Source organism: Chrysochloris asiatica, unplaced genomic scaffold, assembly GCF_000296735.1.
Source record: "Chrysochloris asiatica unplaced genomic scaffold, ChrAsi1.0 scaffold00015, whole genome shotgun sequence".
NCBI lineage: Eukaryota > Metazoa > Chordata > Mammalia > Afrosoricida > Chrysochloridae > Chrysochloris > Chrysochloris asiatica.
Genome location: NW_006408533.1, coordinates 31,184,903 through 31,203,283, shown reverse-complemented (window position 1 = coordinate 31,203,283; position 18,381 = coordinate 31,184,903). Strand labels below are relative to the sequence as shown.

At 41.3% G+C, this 18,381-nt stretch overlaps 1 protein-coding gene across 1 annotated transcript in view; it reads left to right on the top strand.

The window, feature by feature from the left end:
* Positions 1-18,381, top strand: part of EPG5 (ectopic P-granules autophagy protein 5 homolog (C. elegans)) — a 115,603-nt gene that overhangs the window by 79,770 nt on the left and 17,452 nt on the right. Inside the window, exons 27-31 of the mRNA XM_006835102.1 lie at positions 1,576-1,738; positions 10,949-11,091; positions 12,207-12,363; positions 15,852-16,046; positions 17,031-17,244. Coding sequence (XP_006835165.1) covers positions 1,576-1,738; positions 10,949-11,091; positions 12,207-12,363; positions 15,852-16,046; positions 17,031-17,244 — 872 coding nt within the window. The remainder of the gene's footprint in view (positions 1-1,575; positions 1,739-10,948; positions 11,092-12,206; positions 12,364-15,851; positions 16,047-17,030; positions 17,245-18,381) is intronic.

Genomic DNA, 18,381 nt, shown 5'->3' with positions numbered 1-18,381 from the left:
AAAAAAAAAAAAAATCTGTAGCCTAATATATGACTTTTATGTCCTCTTTCAGCTAGCTTCTTGCCTTCAAAGCTGCCTGAGAGATTTCAAGATGCCTCTGATGGTTGTTATGTTGTACCTCAGGATTTAATTTAATTTTCAGCCTGTTTTGTTTTTAAATTCTCTTTCCCTCTCCATACCCCTGTTCTAGCTTTTCTGTGTTAAAAAACAAAACAAAAACAGTTCAGTGCCGGCTCTTGGTCTGAGAGTATATGGCACATGTGTGGCAGAAGAACCTACCAGTGGTGTGAGTGGGGGTGTCCACTTGCTCAGGCACCTCCTCTAGTCACTAGAATGGAGGTGCTCAAACAATGGGGGCCAATGAGCAGATAGCAAAAAGAAGACCATCAGAACAAAACAAAACCAACGAAGTGTATTGTCCACCTTTGCTCGGAGGTTCTGGCGTTTTTCCATGGTGTGTCTGCTCCCCAGCTTGGTCTTGCCCATGTGGTCAGCTCTGGGCCGCCGAGCCCGGCAGATTCAAAAGTACACGATTTCTTACTTTTGCTACAAGTTCCACTAGCTATAAGCCTTCAAACGTTTTAAATATTCCTGTCTATGTGGTTCCGTGTTTTGGAGCTGTGACCTGCATCTGCTTTGCCTGGTATTCTGTGATATTACTGACAGCAAACCTCACTGACTGCACCTCCACTCTATCTGCCATCAAGCCCTCTCATGGGCTTTTAAGTTTTACATGTTTCCTGGGGTGATATTTCTGAGTGTCATCAATGCCAACTAAGCTTTTCTCATGCTTCTTCTGAGGATACTAGAAAGAAGATGTGAAAAAACGCAAAATGCGATTTATTCTTTTTAGGTACTACTTTGCTCCTCTAAAGCTATATGCTTTTAATTGTTGACAGAGACATTTGATCAAAGTGTTTTAAATTCCCATAAATGATCAGCTGTGGAAGGTTTTGATTATAGTAATTATAGTATTTGTGTTATGAGGAGGAGTCTATGTGGAATCTGTTTGATTAACCGTCAATGAGGAAGTGCTATTTTATCCTTACAACACCTTTGTGAATCAATCACTTACTGGCCTCTTCTTTTTTGGCTGATTTTTGGGCCAGACATTTACTGTGTATGTGTCGTATGTACACATATGTACATGAACATAATAAATGCAAATATACAATTGGAACAGAATTGGCACCCCATAGGCAGAATTAGCTGTCTTTGTTAGTGGTATTTGTTAATACCCCTTCAGGATGATTAAATTCATATGAATTCTCATTTCTTCTGTATTTAAGAATCCATTTAAAAATTATTGCCATAACACAGATTTTTAATGGCCCTTCATCTTTGGCTCAAAAGTTACCCCACTTTTCTACAAGACTTTTTCTTCCTTTCTTCACTGGGCTGCTGGGAGGAGGATTTGAGTGCTGTAGCACACATACTTCTGGTTTTTTGTTACTTTGGAATCCTGCGTCTTACTGCCCTTTAATACTGGCTGAGTGTAACCAGGCCAATGGAAGCCTTTATCACTTGTCACATAACCTTTCCTGAGTCTTCTGTGTATCTGCTGATGTTTTTCAGAACTGCAGCTCTTCGGGAATCTCAACAGGTTGCCCTCGATAGTGAGCTTCTGGACACAATACCCAAACAATATGTTAATCGACAAGAGCAAATCACACTACAGTTGGAGTGTAGAGGCAGTAGTGGTAAGAAATGCCAAGGAGCAGCCGTTGTAACAGTTCAGGTAAGCTTGTTAAAATTTCTTCACGTTGCTCATCTGTGCAGTCAAGTCAATTTTGACTCATTGCCACCTTATGTGACAGAGTAGAACTGCCTGCATAGGGTTTCCCAGGCTGGAGTTTTTACAGGAACAGGTTTTTGATATTGGAATATCATTGAGAAAGATTAGAACTATAGAACATAATCCATGTCCCCAAACATTTAATATCTCTTTTTAGGAGAATGAAAGCACATGTAGAGGATGGCATGTGAGAGAGTTTGTGGGGGAACTTCCATGATCTTATCATCTCATTTTTCCCACAAACTCTTTGAAGCCCCCTTGTATGTCCATAAGTGCCAGATAAGTCCTGCAGAGAAAGCAGAATCATGACAAGCTTCTTAGAGAGGCTGAAATGGATCCTTCAGATAAATATTTTTAACTGTTTATTGTGATTTGAAGGTTTGTTTACATAGCAGATCATCAGTTTTACAGTCAGCAAATCACCTACTTTTGCTTTAGTACAATGACTTCAATCCCGTCCATGTACCATCAGTTCCCAGTATTTACCTCTGTTTCCTATAACTCTTGCACTCCTCCCTGTGTCCCCTGCTACCTTCATCTTTCCTCTGCCAACTCTCTCTTGTTGTCTAGAGCCTGCCTCATCACAATGTGTTGTCCCTCTAGTCCGTCAATAATTTTCACTTCCCTCCCACCCCTGGCAACCATCATAGAATGTTAGAATCTCCTCTTGTGAAACCTTTTATACAGATACATAATAGAATATTACACAACATTGAAGAATAATAACCAATCTACAAAACACCTCCCAGCATTGATGAACCTGGAGGACATTATGTTGAGTGAAATTAGTCCTTCAAAGATTTTGATGATGGTATTTTGGCTTTAGGTAGAAGGAATGTGGGAATGGATGTGCCATGATGCTATCTAAGGGCCAGTGAGAGTTAGGTGCCATCAGATCCACTAGGGACAATGAGTAGATCAGTTTATTTAAAGTTGTTTTCAGGAGTGGTGATGGGAATCCATGTTGGAAAGGTTGGTGTGGATGATGCCTTGAGAACTCTGGCAATAGTTTGCAGACTGGGGAGCTGCTGGAGATGAACAAGGGAAGGATCAGTTGGGTGTGGCTTGCCAAGAGACATGTAACAATATGGTTATAAATTAAATTGCTTGGCTCTCAGTTACCATTTTGTGCTGGAAATATAGGCAAGAGTGGGAACTATAGTGTCTTAAGGACTTCTGTTTTATACACAAAAGCCTTTTCAGGTGGGTATTCTAATGATCTTTATTTCCCAAATGAGATAAGTAGACGCTTGGAGAGATGACGCTGCCGGTGAGTGGCAGACCCAGGTGGAGCCCAGGCCGGCTGGCTCCAGAGCCCATGCCCCTTCATCATTGCACTGCCCTCCTCCTCTGAGTGGACGCAGTGTCCCCTGAGTGGGAACGAGCTCTCTGGAGATGGGTACCACCTGACTCCACTGCACAAAAAGAGCTCTCCTGTCCTACTAGCCTTTTGGAACTGGGGACATTTTATTATACTGTCTCTTGCTTGTCTTTCAAGAATTTTTCTTCTTTTTTAAACTGTTTATTATGAATTGGGTAATGATTTACAGACAAGATCATCAGCTCTCCATTCAGCTAACCATAAACCCTGGTTCATCTCGATGATTCCAGTCCCCTCCCTGCAACAACAATTATCCTGCTACCTTCCTGGCTCTCCATTTACATCTATGTTTCACAGATGAACAAGACTAAAATATTTGATGTATACTTAAAAAACAAAACAAAATATGTTTATTTAAATGCCCAAAGGGCATATTCTGCCACTCAGGCTCCTGCCCAGAGGCACACAGACACTGTCTTTTCTGTCACCACTTTTATAGGTAGGGATTTCACACGCCTTTTATGCGCTTCCTTCTTGATGGTCCTGGGGTCACCTGTTCTTGAAATAAAAGATTACCCGCTCCCTCCTTTTAGTTATACATCTTCTACAAATACAATTGTGACAATTACAATTAATCCTCTTAACAGTTATTCACAATTGAGTCGTAAAATCCTATTATCATCATCCCCTATCCCCTTTCACTAGATCCATCTGGGAATGAAGGAAGCTGTTCCTTGGGGATTCTACATTACCCCCTTTGTCTTGCAACCAAGCACACTCATTGAAACTACTAAACTAGCCACTTAGTGCCTTTGTAGCCCCACATTTTAATTTTTATTATTTATTTATTTAAAATGTTTTATTGTGAATTATGTGATAGTTTACATGGGAGAACATTAGCTTTACATTCATCCTATTATATATTGTTTCATTGCCATGGTTACAATCCCCTCCATGTGTTATCAACCAACCAAAGGGTATACTCTGCAAGGCTAATTCACATTTTAACTGAGCTAATGTACTATTCTGGAACTGGGGACATTTTTATTTTACTGTCTCTTGGTTGTCTTTCAAGAATTTTTCTTCTTTCTTTTTTTTGCTAATTCACATTTTAAATGAGCTAATGTATTCATCTTAAAACATTTACTGATAAAGATCAACGAGTACAGCCTTTGATGTGGATTACATCTCAATGTAAAGAAAATGAAAATCCTCACCACTGGACCAATAAACAATATTCTTATAAACAGAGAAAAGATTGAAGTTGTCAAGGACTTCAGTCTTCTTGGATCAACCATCAACACTCATGGAAACAGCAGTCAAGAAATCAAACGATGTATTGCATTAGGCAAATCTGCTGCACAAGACCTTTTTAAAGTGTTGAAGAGCAAAGATGTCAGCTTGAAGACTAAAGTGTGCCTGCCCAAGCCATGGTCTTTTCAGTAACCTCATATGCATGCGAAAGCTGGACAGTGAATAAGGAAGATCGTAGAAGAATTGATGCTTTTGAGTTGTAGTGTTGGAGGAGAATATTGAAAGTGCCATGGGCTCCCAAAGGAACCAACAGATCTGTATTGGAAGACGTGCAGCCAGAGTGCTCCTTGGAGGCCACGATGGACAAACTTCGTCTCTCATACTTTGGACATAACTGTCAGAAGGGACCAGTCACTGGAGAAGGATATCATGTTTGGTAGGGTGGAGGGTCAGAGAAAAAGAGGAAGACCCCCAACGAGATGGATTGGCCAAGTGGCAGCATCAATGGAGTCAAAGTATGGCAACAGTAGTGAGGTTGTCCCAGGATCGGGCAGTGTTTCGTTTTGCTGTGCATAAGGTCGCTATGAGTTGGTACCAACTCGATGGCATCTAACAACAACAAAATGCATTCATCAGAGTCTTGGTGTGGCACTGCTGGATAAGCACTGGACTGCTAATCACAAGGTTGGAGGTTCAGACACACCAACCACTTCTCGGAAACTATACAGGATCATCATGAGTCAGAACTGACTCCATGGCACTTAGTAACCACAACACTGTCTTCATCAATCTCCTCAGGAGACCATTTACTCTAAATGTTCTTCTCTGAAGGAGCCTTTTCTAGTTCTTAGGTTTTTAATTACCTTCAGAGTCTATTTCTGCTTTATCCAACATAGTTGCAGGTATCTAGAATTGTATATACCTTCCATTTAAGGAGTTTTGCCTGGACGTCAAAATAAATCAGTCTTATTTTCCTCCTTTTTACTGTAACAACATTTCAGACTCTTAAACATTGAGGTCATATCTTTGGCCAGGTGCTTGACTGATACTTCCCTCCATCACTAATGCTTTAAAATCAGGGTAGAGGTCTTTAAGAAAGATCATTTGCTCAGATAAGAAAGCTGGAACAAGAATCTGCCAACTGAAGGTGGTGGAGAACATGCCCTCTGCCGTTGAGTCAGTTGTGACTCATAGGGACCCTATAGGACGGGGGTTCTGGCAGACAGCCACATCTTTCTCCCACTGAGTGGCTGGTGGGCTCAAACCACTGACTTCTTGATTTGCAATTGTGCTTTTTAACTACTGTGACACCAGGACTCCTTCATAATGACAAAGGAAAGTCTTATGACCAATTTGTCTTTTTATACACACAGTACTTTTCCATATTTTGAAACCACATATCTTTGCCAGCTTGTTAATTCTATATAAAGAAGGGAATTCTCCTAAAATGCATTTTTAGAAGTGACTAGTGAGATGAGTACAAAGAAATGTTTTCCCAGTCTGGCTGTTAGCTTGCTCTGTGAAGAGTTGTAAATATTTGCCGCCCCAGTCAAAGAACAGGTCTTGTAGCCTGACCTCCTGTTACCTCTCAGGGTCTTGAAGTGGAAAATCCCACCAGGCAGACCAGAGAGCTCCAGCCACATCCCTATACCAGTGACTTGTGCCTCTTTTTTTAAGAAAAAGGAATCCCAAGTATTTGAACCCTTGAATTGAAATTTGTTTTATAATGTTTTGCTTTGTGAATTCTGCAATTAATAAAAGGTGTGGCTTTTTTCCTAAAATACCTTCAAAGCCATTTCAATTGGAGGGAGGTTGAAAAATGTTTTATATAATGACTGAGCTTAATAATGACCACCCGGACTCTGCAATGCCCTACAGTAATCGGGGTCTGGTCCTTGTGGGACTGGAATATGAAATTCATTTGTCGCTATTGAGTAGCTAAGAGCAAGATAGAGGAAAGTTGGAACTGGCTGCTGTGAAGTGAAGATGTTTTCTATGGGAGTCTATTAGTTTTGATTGACTAGCATAGATCAAGCACGTTGAACCCGATGCCGCCACAAATGGATGACTTTTGGTCTTGGTTAACTTTAGTTTGGGGAAGAAAGGTGTTTGTCAGACGGGCAAGGGGAGTGTTTTCTGAGTGTTTATGAAACTGTCACAGGGAAAACACCAGAGAGAATAGTATTACTATTACTATTCTACATACACATAAAACATGTGCCCAGGTACCCCCTCATGGCCATGTCTGGTAGTTCTGATTCCATTTCCCCTCTTTTTATCATTTAGTGATACTCAGCTTCGTGAGCGCTTTCCTATCCTGCGCGTCTCTAGCCACTGCTCGATTTCCTTCCAGAGTTTTCCTTCCTCTTTTCAACTTTTAGCTGTGCTAAGTGCTGGTCTTAACCACCTGCTTCAGTGCCTTTTCTGTGGTGCTGTGGGTTAATGCACTGGACTGCAAGGTCGGTGGTTCAAACTCACCAGCTGCTCCTAGGAAACTCTATACAAAGTCACTGTGAGTTGGAACTGACTCGACAGCACTTAACGAACAACCATCTGTGCTGGAGTTCTTAACCTGGAGCTGTGAATGTATTGATGGGATCAGGTAAGTCATTGAAAGTGTATGTAAAAATGTTTTCTGGGGAATTCATAGCTTCAGAGATCTTTTTGACCCCCTAAAATGTTGAGCCCACTTACCCATATGTTGATAGCTCCTCCTCTGTTTCTCTAGCCCAGACTTGTCTTTTGAGCTCCAGACTGAGATGTCAAGCTGCCTATTTAATGTTCTCGGAACCCTGGTGGTGCAGTGGCTAAGGCCCTGGATGCTAATAATAGATTGATGATTTGAACCCACCCTGTTCTATGTATGCCCAGAAAGATGGCAGCCTGGAGAAGCCTATGGGGCAGTTCTGCTTTGTTACATGGAGATGCCATGAGTTGAAAACTGACTTGACAACAGCTAACAATAGCATTTGACATTCTACCAGAAGATTCCTTAAGCTTCATAGGCCCTAAACAAACTTCACCTTTATCCTCCAAACCTGTTTTCTGTAATTCCCATCTTGGTGATCTCCCATGGCAGAGATGTGGGCCTCAGTATCATCTTGTACACATTCTGCCCCCCACCCCCAACTCCTTCTAATTGCTTCCCAAGTCATCCTGGGTCAGCCATAGAAAGGGCTTTAGATTCATTCCTTTCGCGTGTTTCACTGTGATTGTCTCACAGACAGCCACATCGCTTGCTCCCTGGGCAGTGACTAAAACTCACTTGGCTCCCAGTCTCTTACGGAGCATGACTTTTAAGACCCTTCATCAGTTATTGACGTGTTTCTAGCCATGTCCCTCACTCCCTTTTACTCCCCAAACAGTTTTCTAGACTCTTCAAACTTTTCCTGCTCTCCAAACATGGCATGTACAGTCAGTCACACCTGCCTCCGTTCCCACTTCTGAGCTCAGTTCATCTGTTTGTGCTTGGACAGAGCAAGGCCTATCCTTGAGGCTTTTCCTGACTCTTCCAGTCAGATAGAGGCACTCCCCCCTGTCAATGCAGCAAGTGCTGTTTTGTTCACTGGGTGTTTTTCCTGTCAGACGGTGTGCCCTTGGGACTATGCTTATCTGTATACTGTACATCTAGCCTGTCTCCTGGCACATAATGGTGGTGGTGGTGGTGGTGGTGGCTATGTGCCACTGAGTCGGTTCTAACTCATGATACTTCATAGGGTTTCTGAGGCTGTAAGTCTTTATGGGAGCAGAAAGCCTTATTTGTTTCCTGCAGTGAATGGTAGATTCAAACTGCTGACCTTGTAATTAGCAGCCCAGCTCATAATCCACTATGCTACCAGACTCTTTTGGCATATAATGTGAAGTGCTGTTGAATTGGTTCCAACTCATAGCGACCTGTGTAGGGTTTCTCAGGAGCAAATCTTGATTAAATGACATTTCCATAACTTAGACCATAGTAGTGAACCAGACAGTCGTGGTTCTTGCCCTAACAAGAGACAGTAGTGTGGGAATGAAGATGAGTCAGAAATAGCTGGGTAAGACTGAAGGAAGAATATTCTGGTGAGACCTCTTCCTCCTATGAAGAAGTCCAGAATATGCCACTAAATAATAAACATCCATACCAATTGTAGTCCTGGTGTGGCGCTGTAGAATAATGCACTGGACTACAAGGTTGGTGATTCAAACTCACCAGCCGCTCCTCAGAAACCCTATACAGGGTTACTGTGAGTTGGAACTGACTCAACTGCTCTTAACAACAACAGATTATTCAGTGAACACTGTGGATTGAAACATGTGGGAAACAAGTTTTATATTTTTGACATGATTTTTAATAGCTCATTTATACAGTTTTCAGATTGTATTATCAAAGTATTTTATGGCTTAGACTTTTTCTGGGAAGGGAAGTCCTGGAAATTTCCAGCTATCTACAAATGTTTGGGGCATACAAAAGCCAAATATATTTTATGAAAAGTGAGACGTGCTTCTTCTGAGTTTTCCTCTCCTAACAGAAATTTTTGATGACAGTGATATTCCCTGAGGAAATGGGGTGATTTATAATAGGGTCCCTTTTGTTGTATTTCTGCCTTCTAGGGTACATTTGCTGGTCATAGAATTGATTTATTATCATGTGAAAATCTTGTTCATTTCTAGAAATAAGAGATGAAAAAGACCCACTGAGGTCCTCATACTATTATAAGAACTTGCTGAAGGACATGATTTGCTAACATTTCAGTTCTTTGTCTACTTTACGTGACTCAAGTGGAAGGGCTTGCGCCTTGCTGCTTTGTTCTATTGTCTGCGACTTCTTGTAATTATGAGCCGGCAATCATTCAATCTCTCACCTTCATGCTCAGCAGAAAAGGAAGCTTTCAAGAGTGCTAGGAACACTGGACAGAATCATGTAGACTAGAAAATAATGGTACATTTGAGCTGTTTTTTGTGAGCATCTAAATTCTAGCATTGCTGGTTTCTAGAATGTGTGGTGGCAATTTTAAAGTGTAGGCTACATAGTAATTTTGGTCTTGGCTCTACATTTCTTAGTCAGATGATTTTTTTCATCTTTTCTCTCTCATTCTTTGCCTGTCTGCTTCCCTATATCTGCACAGTTTACCTCTCACCTCTCAGATTCCCTCTTCTTCTGCCTGACTGGATTCTCTCTGGGCTGGCCAAAGGCATTCCTGGAGGCTCACAGGTCCAGCCAAAGTCAGGTTGATGGTGTTAGGCACCAAACTGACTGCCCAGGCTCCTAAATCATATTCTAGCCGATTCAACATTACTCTGCTACTTGAAAGATTTCAACTTTAAATTCAGTAGTTACACTGACTTACTGTGTGCTTTAAGCAAGTAATTGAACTTTCAGTATCCCTCCTACCCCCAGGTTCTGTCTACCTTTCCTCTGTGTATCTCCACTTCCAGAAAGTCCCATTGATCGAGCCTACTACTTCTAAAACTGTAGACCTTAAACTGCAATTAAAAATAAAAATTAGGAGAGGAGTAGGACTTAACATACTATTGTCAGATTTTTTAAAATCATAAAAGAACATTATTACACAAACAAAACCAGTTACTTTATATTTATTGTATGTCATCATAAGTTAATTAAAGCCAGCCTATTTTAACCACTCCCTTAAGTAGGAAGTATATTATCTCAAAGGATAGTTTTTTTAATTGAAATTTTTTTTTACATTTTTCCTGAGAATCAATACAAATTTTTATCAAAGACTAGTTTTCAGGAACCACTGAACCAGCCAGTTTCTTTTTCTAGACATGCAACTGATTTGAATGCTTTCTCGTGTTTTAACCTGTGTTGGTGTTTGTTTTCTGAGTATCTATCTTTTCTTCCTTTCATAACAGCCAAGTAGCATCAGTTGTGACTTCCTTTTATATGCCAGGCACACAGGAGATCCACTGTGTGAGTGTTTTGAACTGAATTGTACGTGTTGGAAACACTGAAGTATAAAGGATTGATTGGGAAGATAGGCCTGATCAACACCCCAAAAACAGCGTCAGTAGTGAAAGATGTGTCTGTTTATAAGTGAAGTAAAAAATACCCTACAAGAGGCTTTGAATCAGTGATAAACTAATCAGGACCACATTAGTTTAAAGGGCAAATATGCATGGGTCTGTGCCTTGGTGTGACACCGGATAATAAGCACTAGACTACTAACCACAAGGTTGGTGGTTTAAACCCACCAGCTGCTCCTTGGAAACCCTGTGCAGGGTGATGGCACTTAGCAACAACAACTGTATATATAATGTAGTATTTTTCTACTATAATTCTATTTAATTTGGACTTGATTCTTTCTGATAAAAACATATACTTGAAGAGCTATTTGTCAGATACAATGAATGGAGTGTTTTTGAGTTCTGATACTAAGGATAGTAATACTCTCTTCATCCTAGGCCTAACACATTTGTAGTAAAGCATCTGGTCTAGACACACATAGGGGAGGAAGGCCCGTTGATCACCTTATCTTTTGTTAGTTTGAAGGGATGCATAAGAACGAGGCAGTAAGCCAACATCTGATCTAGACACACGTAGGGGAGGAAGGCCTGTTGATCACCTTATCTTTTGTTAGTTTGAAGGGATGCATAAGAACGAAGCAGTAAGCCAACAGCTCTATGGTTTGCGGAAAGAAGGGAAACATTTGCAAACAGAAGCTGCAAAACCACCATCACTTCGTGTCGTGGAAGCTGCTGTACATGCAGAAAACCTGATTACGTAAGTTTTGAGGGTGTTGTAATTAAAGTGCTATTTTATTATTGGTAGTAAGTGTATATGCTGCTGTATCCTCCAAACATACCAGTTACTACAGGCCAAAGCTGCCCTGTCGCCTAATTTTGTAAGTCAAGTTTCCTTGGAATATAACAATTTACATCTTGTCTATGGCTGCTTTGGAGAGCATGGTGGCTCCACACGATAAGCACTGGACAGTAAACCACAAGGCCCATGATTTGAGCTTGTCAGTTGCTGCATGAGAGAGAGGAGACTTTCTGTTCCCATGAAGATTCAAAGCCTCAGAAACGCTATACAGGTTTATACATATATGTCGTATACGCATGTGTATATACTCATGTATATGAGTCGGAACTGACTTGATGGCATAATAACAGCAACATGACTGCTTTTATGTTGCAGTGCTAGAGTTGACTCATTCTGACAGAGACTTTATCCCTCCAAAGTTTAAAACACTACCTGGCTCTTTATTTAAAAAGCATTTGTTGGCCCCTGAATTATGAGATGATACAGAGCATCGAGATTTCACACATCAAAGTCACATTTAGGCTGGAAGTTGTCACTGCCACAGAGTTTGCAGTGGCGTTGCTCCGGGAGGTTTGGCTCTCCAGTGGAGCTGCTAACTGAAATTGGACCATTGTACGGTGCTCTTGGAGCAAGGCTTATGCTCACCACCTCCTTTCTTTTAAAGCCCCTGACACAGCTGCAGAGAGGGGATGTAAACTCTGACTTTTTGGTTGTTGAAATTTTTATTGTGAACTGAGTGAAGGTTTACAGAGCAGATTATCAAATTAACATTCAACAAAGCACACACTTGTTTCACCTCGATGATTATAGTCCCATGGTGGAACAACAGTGCCCCACCCCTCCCTGTGGTTCTTATTTCCATTCCCCACTCCTTCCCAACAACCCTTGTGTGTTGACAATAAGTTGACAGATACACACTTCTCCCGGGAAGTATATTTCTAAAGTATCATCTGCATGGGATTCTGAGGGCTCTTAAGCATATTGTCTATAGCTCTTTGTAGGATACTCAGAGACACTTGTGAATATAGATTCTCTCACGATAGACTGATAACCTTTCCTACATTTCCTCCCAGGGCCTTAGTGAATGCCTACAAGTTGCAGCCTATACCTGTCATTCAGAAAGTTGGCATTAGCCTCTTCTTTACTGTTGTGGATTATGTCAGCGATGAGACACAGCGTCATCCTCCCACAAGGCAGTTCTTTACTTCGTGCATTGAGATCTTGGGACAGGTAAAATTCTGTGTTCTTAGTCTTATTCAGACATGGGACCCTACAGTATCTTCATTAGCTACAGCCTTGGTAGACTTTAAACTTCTGTTGCAGGTTCAGAGTCCTGCTCACATCAGAAGCCATGTCACATTGTTGAAATGTGAAAATAGCGGTACTAATAGTGAAGCTCTGTTATTGATCATTTATGAAAAGCTTCCCAGTTCTTTATTTGTGAGATCACTACCATTGCCATCTTAGAGCTGAGGGAACTGGGCTCTGAAAGATTCAGTGGCTTGCCTGGAGGATGCAGCTGTGCATGTTGGCACCGAGGCTGAGTCCCAGGTCTTCAGACTGGACATTCAGTACTGCCCGCATCTCGCCACTGCTGCCTCCACTTGCTGCTGTTGGCCACCCTTTCTGGGTTTGGCTCACTGCTGACTATGTACACATTATGGCAGGGACAGTGTTTACGTAACACCCGTTAACCATGTACTCTCATCCAAATCCCATTAAACGAATATTTATGGGATGCTTAAAAGATGGTGATGCTCAACAGATATTATAATAGGTTTTTTTCAAGCCTCCCCTCCCCTCCCAGATTATAACATTGGTGTGTGTTTATTATAAGCAATTCAGATTGTACAAAAGTATAAAGAAGGAAAATCTCTCATAACCCTAAACACCTGGAGATATGGCTCACTCAGCTAACATTTCATTATAGCTTGTCTGTGTATGTACAAAGGAGTCCTGGTATTGGTCTGTGGATGAATGTGCAGGACTGCCAAAGGTGGTGTGAACTGCAAGGTTGGCAGTTCAGGCTCACCAGGTCTCCTTGGAAACCCTATACAGGGTCACTATGACTCAGAACTGACTCTACAGTGCTTAACAACAACAACAAATGTATGTCCAGAAGGAACCCTGGGTGGGTGGTAAGTATGGGACTGGTAACCAAAAGGTCAGTGGTTCAAAAATCACCAGCCATTTTTGCAGGAGAAAGATGAGGCTGTCTGCTCAAGTAAAGAGTTGCAGTCTCAGAAACCCATGTGTATTGGCTTGCTATTATTGCATCACAATGTCAAGAAAACACAATCCTCACCAGTGGACCAATAAACAACATTCTTATCAACAGAGAAAAGATTGAAGTTGTCAAGGACTTCATTCTTCTTGGATGAACTATCAACACTCATGGAAGTAGCAGTCAAGAAATCAAACAATGTATTGCATTAGGCAAATCTGCTGCACAAGACCTTTTTAAAGTGTTGAAGAGCAAAGATGTCAGTTTGAGGACTAAGGGGGCGCCTGACCCAAGCCATGGTATTTTCAATAACCTCGTATGCATGCAGTTGTGAATAAGGACAGTGAATAAGGAAGACCGTAGAAGAATTGATGCTTTTGAGTTACGGTGTTGGAGGAGAATATTCGAAGTGCCATGGGCTGTCAGTATGAGATGGCCTCAAAAAGATAGTGGAAAATGGAATGAAAAGATAGTGGAATTTTTTCATGAACTTTGAAACTCTTTCGTATGTATGTATGTGTGTATGCACACGTGTGCATAGTCAGCAGAGTTAGGGTGGGCTGCCGTGCTCTAGCCCTGTAGTGCCTCTTCACTGAATCCCGAAGCAGGATGATGAGATGTGGCACATACTGCCCTGGCCCTGAGTGGTTCCTTGGTACCAGTTGGCTGCTAGGCTTGCACTCCCACCCTGTGGCATCCACATGGGTGGGAGAGTCAGATGGCCTCAGGATGGCAGGCGGCCTGCTGGCCAGCTAGTACACTGAAATATGCACAACTGCGACATGATGGTGGAAAATGTGGTTTCTTCCTGCTTTTTTTTTGTTGTTGTTGTTAAGTGCTGTCAAATCAGTTCCAACCCAAAGCGACCCTGTATAGGGTTTCCGAGGAGCGACTGGTGAGCTTGAATTGCTGGCCTCACAGTTCAAACAGCTATGCAGTCTGGTGCATTAAGCGCCACACCAGGTCTTCCTGCTTTAGAGAAAGCCAAATGCAGAGCAGGCTGGTGAGGGGCTGCTGCAGGGAACCAGACAACTTAACATTAAATCAGCTGGACAGAAACAAAGGAAGTCACCAACATCTAAAAAAATCTGAATATAACGCACATACAAAAATAATGTTCATGGGTGATGGTGGTGGTGTGTGGGTAGTATACCACAGAGTGTATGACACATGCACTGCTCATGGTGAGACATGGTACTTCCCTGTGTGGATATTTAGGTAGTGTTGCTACAGTAAGTTTGAAATAAATATTCTTACACACACAAAATCCAGTGAATTTATCAGACTGCTGTTTTTAAGGGTTTTTCCTAGAAATATGATTGTTAGGACAAAGGGAATAGCATATTGTCACACTGCCCTCCTGAGATGTTTGTAGCTGCATTTACTGTCAGTTTGAGTTTATTATTTTCCGTAACATTCTTTTCAGATCTTGTTAATCTGATAGCTTTACCATTTTGGTTTATATTTCTTTGAATGCTTATTAAATTGTATGTCTTTTCAGATGTTTGTTGGTCATTTATACATTTTGTTTATAACTTGCTGGGGTTATTGTCCTTTGCACGTTTTTGTTTTGGAAAATTTGTCATTTTTTATTATTAAAACTTCTCGTAACTATTAACCTGGTGTCTAGAATGTGTTACAAATAATTGTTTCTAGTTTGGCATTTTACTTGGATTATGATATTTATTGCCTTGCTAAAATTTTTAAGGGGCTTTTAAAAAGTTAGGGGAAACGTTCCATTGTCTTGTCCTTGATGATTTCTGTCTGTGGTCAAGCTCTGTTGTGTCGCTCTGAGTCAGAACCAACACAGCAACTATAGGTTTGATTTATTTATTTTTATGGTTTTATTTACTTATTTTTATGTTTTTTGGTGGTTAGCTTATCAAAAACTTCTCATCCTGGAATTGTTTAAATGTTGGCTTTTTTCTAGTACTATTAAACATTAAAACAGGGAAGGTTATGAATCTATATTAAAGTTAGCTTTTTAAAGGTTGTGGTTTTTATTGACAAGTACCGTTGAGTCAGTTCTGACTCACACTAATCCTGTTTAGGGTTTCCTCTGAGCAATTGGTAGGTTTGAACCACCAGCCTTGCAGTTAGCAGTCTAGTGCTTATCCTACAGTGTCACATCAGAACTTTCTATAATCTAGAAGACTTGTTTTCTCTGCATTTTTTAGAAACACCTTTGATGTTCAGTAATCAAGGTTGGCACCATGTATATTTCTGGGTTTCCGTTACCTTAATGTTTTAATTAAAAAAAAATTGTTCTAGTACAATTAAGTCAACATTTTCTATATATGGCTGATCGATGAATTTTTAACGTCATGTGCATTGGAAGTGATACCCTAGTCTGTGTTGATTTAGATTTCTTTTTGACGCTTGCATGTTTTCATTTAGAAAAGGTTTTATGTTATGTACTATTCTTTAAAGCCTGGTTGCTTTAGTAGAAATTGAAGAGGGGAGACTTTAGTGACATTTCCCTCCTTCTCTCAAGGTGTTCATCAGTGGCACAAAATCAGAATGCAAGAAAGTACTGCAGACCATCCTGAAGAACAGGAGGCTCTGCTCCCTGCTGTCTCCTGTCTTCACTCCCAACGCTGCTCCCGCAGAGTTCATACAGCTGTACGAGAAAGTGGTCAGGTTTCTCAGTGAGGACAATGGTGATATGATTTTCATGCTGCTGACCAAGGTGAGAAGTGATTCAGGGCTGGTGTTGTCAGTTGTGGAAGTGATTGTTTCCCGTCTATGGAGGGGCCGGTTTCAGGTAAACCGGGGACCTACGGGCCATGTTTACAGTTTGCAGCCTGATCCCATAGCTTCTTCTGTGAGAACTTTACTTGTGCTCAGCAATACAATCCCATTTCTTGTAGCTTAACAGGGACTGGCATCCAAATCTTCCTTAAAAAGTAGTGCAGTTAAACATTTTTTTATTATTTAAAATATTCCACTTCTGAATTTGTTCTGAATGTTTGATAAAAGGAGTTGCAACATGTGAAAGTCTCTCATATTTAGGGCAAGCTGAATCTAAACAAATGGTCTTTGGTTTTATTCTAGGTAGAATATTAACTCGTGTAGACCAAGGCAATGAGTTTATTTAACTAGATGAGCAGTCACAGCCTTGGGCCATTTTACCTTCACTTGAGATAAACGAATCAGTAAACCCTGGGCATTGTTTAGGCCTGGACACTGATCTCAGTCTGTAATGAGAGAAAGTTTGGGCTTCTGCAATGCCATGACTTTATTACCTGAAATAGGTAACTATGCAGACTCAGAACATGGAGACAGTTCTATAAAGTGGCTGCTTGTTTGTGGCACTGTGACTAGTGAAGGCTAACTGCAAAGCCCTGGTCCATGTCTTATGAAAACTGTACTATAGTTATAGTTAGACAAGTACAGATGCATGGAACAGAATAGGACTGTAACTAACCCTGTCATGAGTGGTCAGTAGTTTTAAATGACAAAAAGTCCAGCAGTGCTGGAGAGAACTCTGCCTCTGAAATCCCAGAGAGAAAAACAGAGAGGCATAATGTCATCAATTATTTGACTTCCTTTGCTCTTGTATATACTTATATATATATTTTGTTTTCAGTTTTAAAATGAAATTTGCACAGACCTCTCTCTAATGCATTTTCTAATGTAAATAAATTTGCTTCTTCTTTTTCTTTTTTTTTAGTTTGATCTTAAGCAATGGCTAAACACCACTAAACCTCCTCTGGCTGATCGTACCAGGCTACTGGAATCCATTCATTTGGCCCTTACTGCCTGGGGCCTTGAACCAGAGGAAGAGATTTTGCTGCCATTTAATCTTTTCTGCAAGCACTGGACTTACCTTCTTCTCTACCAGTTCCCTGATCAATACAGTGATATTCTCAGGCTGCTGTTGCAAAGTAAGTGTCTTCACTGAGTTATGAATTAACTGGGTCACAGTGAATATTTTAGGAGACTAAAATCAGGGTGCCAGCTCCAGGGGAAATTCTCTATTGGCTTTAAGGGAAGGTCCTTGTCTCCTTTCAAAATCCGTGGGCCTCGTGTCTCTTGGAGATCTCTCTGTTTCTTGGCATTATATTCCCTTGGGCCTAGGAAGGTCTCAGCACCGGGACCAAAGGATGTGCTCCACTTCTGGTTCTTCTTCCTGGTGGTACTGAAGTCCCTTTGATCTTTGTTTAATTCAGGGGTGGGGCATGTCCAGTCCGTGGCCTGTATCTTCTTGTTAAGTGCCGTCGAGTTGGTTCCAACCCATAGTGACTCCTGTATTAGGGTTTCCCAGGAGGAACTGGTGAGCTTGAACTGCCAACCTTCCGGTTCAAACCGACTTTGCAGTGTAGTTCATTAACTCACAGTGCCATATCAGGACTCCCCATGGGTCATTTAAAGCCCACAATAGCATTTGGTCTGGTCCTGCCAAGGCAACCATTGTTCAGCCATCACATTGGTAGTGGTGATGGTGGTGGTGTGCCGTGGAGTAGGTTCTGATTCATAGCGACTCTGTTGCATAGGGATTCCAAGGTTATAAATCTTTGTGGGAGCAGAAAGCTTCATCATTCTCCTGCAGAGCAGCTGGTAGATTAGAACTGCTAACCTTTTGGTTAGCAGCTCAGCTTGTGATCCACTAAATTACCAGAGTTCCTTGTTGTTGTTATGTGCGTGGAGTCGGTTTCGACTCATAGTGACCCTGTATGGGGTTTCCGAGGCTATAAATCTTTATGGGAGCAGAAAGCGTCATCTTTCTCCCGCGGAACAGCTGGTAGTTTCGAACTGCTGACCTTGAGGATAGCATCCCGGTTCATAACCACTACGCAATCAGAGCTCCTTAGGGGGTGAGTTAATTAAATGTTTGACCTGATGTAGAAGGCTAACTTGTAAGTTGGTAATTTTGTATGGCCTGCGAATGATGTTATAAATATCCAAATGGCCCCTGCAAGAAAAATGTTCCCATCCTTGGTTTAATCTTAAGAGAGATGGACTCCAGTAGATTGGTTTTGTTAGCAGAATTACCTCTAAATTCTGCCTCATTAGCATCATTT